This window comes from Primulina eburnea, chromosome 4 (assembly GCF_022965805.1).
Source record: "Primulina eburnea isolate SZY01 chromosome 4, ASM2296580v1, whole genome shotgun sequence".
Taxonomy (NCBI): Eukaryota; Viridiplantae; Streptophyta; class Magnoliopsida; order Lamiales; family Gesneriaceae; genus Primulina; species Primulina eburnea.
The window spans coordinates 31240745-31248821 of record NC_133104.1 but is presented as its reverse complement, the minus strand read 5'-3'; the positions used below and the strand labels follow the sequence as shown (position 1 = coordinate 31248821).

At 35.4% G+C, this 8077-nt stretch overlaps 1 protein-coding gene across 1 annotated transcript; it reads right to left on the bottom strand.

Moving 5' to 3' along the window:
* Positions 1-3021: 3021 nt before the first annotated feature.
* On the bottom strand, positions 3022-5890 carry LOC140830193 (uncharacterized). The gene is made up of 6 exons (XM_073193478.1): positions 5175-5890; positions 4954-5056; positions 4230-4392; positions 3901-3982; positions 3552-3654; positions 3022-3279 (listed from the first exon to the last, which is right to left on the bottom strand). Exons 1-6 carry the CDS (start codon positions 5888-5890, stop codon positions 3022-3024), a joined length of 1425 nt encoding a protein of 474 aa, XP_073049579.1.
* Positions 5891-8077: the final 2187 nt, after the last annotated feature.

Here is an 8077-nt window from a genome sequence, read left to right as displayed (position 1 = left end):
TGTCAAAACTAGATGTTCGGTGTATCGACGCATAGGAGCAGACATCCTCCGATTGTAGACATTTGATACAGATACGACCGAAGTCTAGGAGTAAGACGTACAGTTACCCCGATTGGGAGGGTAGGTAACAGAGAGTGACGTCTTATTCACCCCGGGATCCCTAGAGTAGAGTCTAGACATGATTTGCATCAGATTGCATGCTGTTATAGATTGGTTTCATAGACTATGGAACCTAAGACTTGCATACATGCATGATTTTATGATTTATGATTTTATTCTGCTTATGCATGTATACATGTTTTATACTGGGATTTGTTCTCACCGGAGTTTCTGGCTGTTGTTATGTCTGTATGTGTGCATAACAACAGGTGGGGCAGGATCGGGGTCACGATAGAGATGAGATCGAGTTAGAGTGGTGACTTCAGGCGCAGAGGACTGCTAGTGGTGTTTATCAGACTTGTACTACTTGTAGATTGTAGTTTGTATTAAACACTAGTTTGTTTAAATGTACTAGAACAAAACATGTATTTATGTTTGTTGTACTTAAATAAAGAAAGATCTTATGCTTGTTTATATACATTTGATTTGATGTTAAAAAGCGAAAATTTGACCCACATTTTCTCACAGATCCATTTAATCCCAGATAAAATTTGATTTAGATCCCGGGTCCCCACATAAATAGACTTGAAAATAAATTATAATTCCCCGGCAACGGCGCCAAAAACTTGTTGTCACTTTGATTGTTGCACTCCCAAGAGCAGGTTGTCCACAAGTAGTATAATTCGGTGAGTCCGATATCGTATCCACAGGGAAGCTAAGGTAATTACAAGTCCACTACAATGTTTTTTTGTTTTGTTTTTTTAATTTTAGTTGTTTGAATCTTTAATGGGTAAATTTTAATTGTTCTAATTTTAATTTAAGTAGTTGAGATTAAAGAATCCACTCTTGGTATTTTAATAAAGTTAACATTAACGAACAATATTGAAATCCACTTAATAAAATGGTTCCAATATATTAAATAATCATATTAATATTATGTTATATATTATTATCTTATGGCATAGGTTTGGTACACATGATAGGATAAACATGTGATATATAATATAAGGATAAATTAAGGATAAATAAGATGTAGGATATTATATTTAATGTTTGGTATGATTTTAATAAGAGTGATTAAATTTATATATTAGATTGTAATGACAAAATTAACCTTATCATAATAAATTTTATAATTTCAAAGTTGTTGCTTGAGTTCATATTTTTTATCTGTTAATGTGCCGATAGTACTTGCATGATTTATTTATTTTTACCTAATTTTTTATATTATATAATATGATAATTGAGCCCTTGATTTTGTGAGTCAAGTCAAATATCAATTTTTAAGGTTAATCGAGTGATACTAATAATTTTATTGAGATTTATACAAATTATTTATATAATTATCTCGAATTCATTTATATAATTATCATATTATATAATATATAAAAATAAATAAAATATTTATTTGATTTTAATTTCTACCTACTAGCATATATTTATAAAAAAATCATTTATAAATTGAAGGTAATTAAGTTATTTGTAGTTTAATTTATCATTAAATTAAAATGATCACACCTTCTATTAGGGATATTTTATCCTTCTAAAAAATTATTTATCAATATCATGAGCTTTTTAAAAAGGTACCAAACATGGGATAAGAAGGATTATTTATCCATCACTCTCTTATCCCATGTACCAAACTATGCCATATAAATATATAATATATACCAAAACTTATAAATGTGGTCAAGTATTTATTGTGCTATATATATTTGTAAACACTAAATCAAGGTTTCCACTTTAAATGGTTGGTAAAACCAAACAAACATTTAAATGGTACCAATAAATTAATACTATGATATATTCATATATAATAAATCAAAGAATCCAATTTAAATAGTTGGTAAAACCAAACTAACATTTAAATGGTTCCAAGAATTTAATATTATAATATATTTATATATCATAAATCAAGGCATCCACTTTAAATAGTTGGTAATACCAAACTAACATTTAAATGGTTCCAATAATTTAGTGTAACATATAGCAACAATAAATCAAAACTCCCACTTATAAGTAGGGTATAAAAATGCTTAAAGAAATAAATATAACATAAACAATAAATAATGATTAAATAATATAAAACATAGATTCTTACCTTTTAGTAACCTTATTATCATGCCAAGAGTTTCACCTTATCATCTCAACTTTAGGAAGTTAGCTATTCATTATTCAAAGTGTAAAACTTTGAATATGAAATTAACATGCTAATTGTATTTAAATGAAGAAATAAAGAAAAATTATAGAGAGAAATATTATGAACTCAAAGGTTTGTTCATAGAATGAGGGATGTCTCAATACATTACAATGCACCCCTATTTATAGCCAAATTTGGGGAGACAACCACAAATAAAATATTATTTTTTACACATAAGTCTTCATTAGTGTTCTGAGATATTATATTATATTACACGTCACTTTTGAAAATCTTCTTCTCCGAATTTGCTTCTTCACATAAAAAGAAACATGTGGATAGTTGAGTTGTCTAGTTGTGATATTTTTTCCAGACCATTTGACCAAGTAATTTGAGAGATAAGGTCAAAATACTAGAGCATGGTAAAACTGCCACTCCTTTGGTAACTTTATTTGTTGCTTAATTTGATCTCAATTGTGATATGATTTTTATCTCATGCTTGCCACCAATATTGTAGATATTAACATCAACTTTCTACAGGTCCAAGAATCATCTTAATCCCATTTGCAACGCCAAGTTTATTCTTGTTTTATCGAACCTGTAAAGAATAGTAAAAACTTTTAATTACACAACAACTTATATTTTAAACAATTTATTATAAAACATATAATTAATGTACAATTTTTATGTTTATCACCTATGAATCTCGGTGATAATTTACCCTTCTTTCCAAATCTTACTGTACCACGGAAAGGAGATATTTTCAGAAAAACTCTGTCACCTTTCTAAAAAATCAACGATCGTCTCCTGATGTTCACATACTTAGCTTGCCTATCCTGAGCAGCTCGCATACGACTCTGAATCAATTTCACCTTCTCTGTCATATCTCTTATCATATCAGGTCCTACAATTGGAGCTTCAGATAAATCATCCCAATACAAAGGAGATCGACACTTCCTGCCATATAGTGCTTCAAATGGTGACATTCCAATTCTCGCTTGATATCTATTGTTATAAGAAAAGTCGACAAGTGGTAACGAATCCTGCCAAACAATACCAAAATCCATCACTACAGCTATCAGCATATCCTCTAATATCTGAATAGTACGTTCTGACTATCCGTCTGTCTGAGGATGATAGGCTGTACTCATATGCAAACGAGCACCAAGGGCCTCTTGTAAACTCTGCCAAAAATGAGAAGAAAATATGGGATCACGATTAGATACAATGGACTTATGAACACCATGATTTAAATCTGTGAGAATCGTTCAATAAATCTGCGATAATATCCTGCCAAACCCATAAAACTACGCACCTCAGGAACTGATGTCGGTCTACACCAATTGATGACTGCCTCAACTTTACTCGGACCAACTGATATACCAGCACTTGAAATCACATGTCCAAGGAAAACAACTCTATCCAACCAAAACTCGTATTTAGATAATTTAGAATACAACTTTTCAGTTCTCAAAATTTGAAAAACAGCTCTCAAGTGCTCGGCATGCTCAAATTCAGATTTTGATTAAATAAGAATATCATCAATGAAGATCACAACAAATTGATCTATATATCGTTGAAACACACGGTTCATCAAATCCATAAATACCGCAGGTGCATTGGTCAACCCAAAAGGCATAACCAAAAATTCAAAATGCCCATACCTGGTACGAAAAGCAGTTTTAGACACATCTGTCTCTCTAACTCTTAACTGATGATATCGGAATATACTGAAGAACCTTGCAACTGGTCAAAAAGATCATTAATCCTTGGTAAAGGATATTTATTCTTTACTGTGGCTTTATTCAACTGTCTATAATCGACACAAAGCCTCATAGACCCATCTTTCTTCTTCACGAATAAAACCGGAGCACCCCAAGGTGAAACACTTGGTCTTATATATCCTTTAGCTAATAGATCCTCAAGTTGTTCCTTTAGTTCCTTCAGTTCAATTGGAGCCATCCTATAAGGAGCTCTAGAAAAGGTTGTGTACCTGGCATCAACTCAATGTTGAAATCAATATCTCGGACTAGAGGAAATCCTGGAATCTCATCTGGAAATACATCTGAAAATTCACTAACAATTGGAATATCTGCCAATTTAGGTACTGACCTTGAAGTATCAATTGCATAAACCAATAAACATTCGGCTCCTTTCTGCAACAAACGAGTCATGGACAAAACAGATATAAAAGGAATCTTAGCTCGAGAAACTTTACCATAGAATGTCTAGTGATCTTTCATATCAGGCCTAAACATAACAATCTTTTGAAAACAATCTACAGTAGCCCTGTATATTGTCAACATGTCAATACCAACTATGCAAGTCAAAATCAGACATCTCCAACACAATGAAATCAATCTCAATGACATTATTCTCACAACGAAATTCACAACCATTTATCATTTCCGCTGACCTCATCACTTTGCCCAGGGGAGTAGAAATAGATAATGTAGACGATAATGGCATAGAATGCAATGAATGCAACGAGAAAAAGTGCTCAGCTATGAAAGTATGTGATGCACCAGTATCCATCAAAACATAAGCAGGATAACCAGAGAGAAAACAATTACCTGCAATGACATTATCTGGAGCATTATGTGCCTCATCCTCAGTGAGTGCAAAAACTCGAACTTGCTGTCTAGGTGGCTGTCCTACCCTGTGGCTACCACTCTGTTTTTTCTGATCTGTCCTATTTGACTGCTGATAGGAATGACCTGTAGGAGTCTGGCGATTCTGGTGAGATGTCTGTCTCGATCATCCCACACTCTGAGATATATCACTGCCACGATTTGGACACACTCGAGCATAGTGTCCCACCTGGTTACACAAATGGCAAGCTCCCTAAACTCCTCTACACTGATCGGTATAATGTCTACCACCGCACCGACCACAATTCGGGCCTGAATAACCAGTGCTCAGTAATGAACCAGACTACCTCGATCCACTAGAACTCGAAAAATTACTTCCATGCCTCTTAAATTGTTTGCCTCTAGCCTTGAACTTCTCTCTTATGTTGCCACCGTTACCGCCAGTATTACCCCGTCTGAACTGCTGTCGGAACTGTGGTTGTTGGGGTCTTTGCGAATATTGAGAACCTCTCTGCGTAATGATTCCAGTTTCAGCTCCCTTGGCTCGATCAAGAGCCTCAGCAAAAGTGTTAGGCCTTCCAGTATTAACCAGGGTAAATATATCAGGATTAAGACCATTTATGAAATGATCGGCCTTAGCTTCTTCATCGGATGCTACATGAGGAGCAAATCTCAGTAAATTCGAGAACTTAGCAGCATATTCCTCAATATTCAGATTTCCCTGCTTTAAATTTTCAAACTCGGCTCCCCTATCTTTCCTGAAAGAGGTAGGAAAGAAACGCTGATAAAATTCAGATTTAAAAATATCCCAGGTAACAATCGTACCTCGACCCTCTAAAGCTTTCTTTGTCATGATCCACCAACTCTTAGCAACATCTAATAACTGATGAACAACTAATTTGATTGTACGATCATCTGGATACTCAAGAGATTCAAATAACTGGTCCATATTCTCCAACAAGTTCTCACACTCTAATGCATTCTCTGTACCCTTCAACATCGGTGGGTGCAAAGACTGAAATCTGTCTAACAGTATCTCCATCGGAGTCGGACTTATATCCATCTGAGTATGAGTAGCACTACCTTGATCTTTTGCCACTGGTATGTTCTGTCTAGGTCTACCACGACCTCTGTAAGGACCGCGTATCGTATTATCGTAAATCCTGTGTGATTATCGATAATTAATGAAATTGATATGTGATTATACATTTAACGTATATTATGACAGTGAGATTGAGAAATGAATATTGGATATGAATTAATGTTATATGAGTTGAGTGGAGTGGTCGGACGCCAATTTAGTACAACAATGTATATTTGTACAGAACATGTGGCGCTCGGGCGGTTATAAATGACCGCCCGAGCGCCAAGGTGTGCAAGGTGAGTTCTCGGGCAGAACACTTCGCGCCCGAGCGGTAGTTTATGACCGCCCGAGCGCGAAGCAAATGGCAGTTGGACAGAACATGCCGCGCCCGAGCGGTAATTTGTGACCGCTCGAGCGCGGTACATATTTGAGTCGGGGGCAAAATGTCTCGCGCTCGGGCGCGAGAATTCTACCGCCCGAGTGCGGTAAACGGTGAAGGATAAGAACAAGTTGCTGCATCGTTTCCTTCATTTGTTTTTAGAGACTTCGAGAGAGACACGAGAGAATTCCGATTTTCTTCGCCCAAATCGACTTCGAAACGCCGTCTAAACGCGAAACAAATTATATATTTGTTATCTGCGCGTCGAGGGCTTTAGACTTAGGTAATTTTCTTCTGATTTCAGCAGTTTTAAATATCAAAGTGTTGGAATAGCATGTATTTGAAATTGAATTTCTGATATGTAGTAGAATATCCGACAATAAACTTATATTCGAAGTCGGAATTGAATTATTATATGATTTGGATTTGATATGAATATTTGAAGTTTCAAATGATATTTGAAACTCATATTAATGGTTTTGGAGCGTGTTATTGATTGGAATGAGTATGTTATTGATGTAGATCAAGTATTATATCAGTATCTTCAGGCTACATCAATTGGAACGAAGAATTGAGGTATGTTGCGACCGGGTAACATACGACAGGTATCTATATTATATGATATATGTCGGATTGATTGGATTGATTGGATTGAGATTATGTGTCTATATGCCCTATTTGTTGATTTATGTGGCATACATGACATTGAGATTGGAATATCGATGTATAAAATAAATGTTTTGTAACACACATCATTTTATGCATACATCGATACATGACATGCACGTTGAGCTATGATCCTTGGATACCTTGATTTGATTGGATTGGATTCCGGGGTTTGTGAACACAATCGCTATGCCGGTATTATATGACCCGTAAAGCATAGACAATTGTGGCCCCATATGATTGGATATGAGATTTGGGATTTGATGGCGCTTAGCCGACGCTATCATACATATATCCCATATTGGCCGGTGTGCCAGCTCGAGCATTTATTTGATAGCGATTCGATTGATTCTGACATGTGCTCAGTGGATGGGCATTTGACCCTATACCTCCACGACATACATGCATTGCATACCATATATCATTGTTTAGATATCTGTGGTATATATGATTGGTTGTTCCATACGGAGCTTTGCTCACCCCCATGGGGGGCTGTTGTTGTCTTTGTGTGTGGACAATGGCAGGTACTCCAGGATATCAGGAGACCGGCGAGGGTGCTTCTGGAGGGAGTCATAGTTTGAGTTGAGGTTTATATTTTGTTCCCAGTATATGTATATGTATCTATATACCGGGGCATGTCCCGAGACTATGAGTTGTTTTATATGATTAATTTTGATTACGTGTGGGCGTGTGTTATGACGTGAGAGTAAATACTATTTTTAGTATTCAAATCTTAGAAGAGATATTTTGGGCTCGTTGTAAAGAAATTTTAAAGTCGCTTTCCGCTGTAGTTAATTAACCCTAATCAGATTGCATTGTAATAACGATTAGGAGCTAAGGGCCCCACACTGAGTGGTATCAGAGCATAGCTGGGAATGCTCTATTGAGTCTTGTGTACACTGGAATAGGCACAAATGAATTGTGCGTATGTGTTTGACTTATTTGTATTACTTGCTCTTATGTGATTTGATTTGAGTAAGTATCTGATGAGATTGATGATATGAGATGATGAGATTATGAATTGATATGAAATTGTGATATTCATCTTTTGATTTGTAGATGGATCACACAAATGAAACTGCGAGTAGCAGTACTGAGAGGATTGTTGGGCAATTTGAAGG

What these genes read in the sequence shown, in the direction of transcription:
- LOC140830193 (XM_073193478.1), bottom strand. Translation starts at nt 5,890, where the DNA reads ATGGATATAAGTCCGACTCCGATGGAGATACTGTTAGACAGATTTCAG. An exon ending in GAATCGCCAGACTCCTACAG is followed by an intron (nt 4,393 to 4,953) that starts GTCATTCCTATC and finishes CGTTTGTTGCAG; the next exon opens with AAAGGAGCCGAATGTTTATT. An exon ending in CAACATTGAGTTGATGCCAG is followed by an intron (nt 3,983 to 4,229) that starts GTACACAACCTT and finishes CTTTTTGACCAG; the next exon opens with TTGCAAGGTTCTTCAGTATA.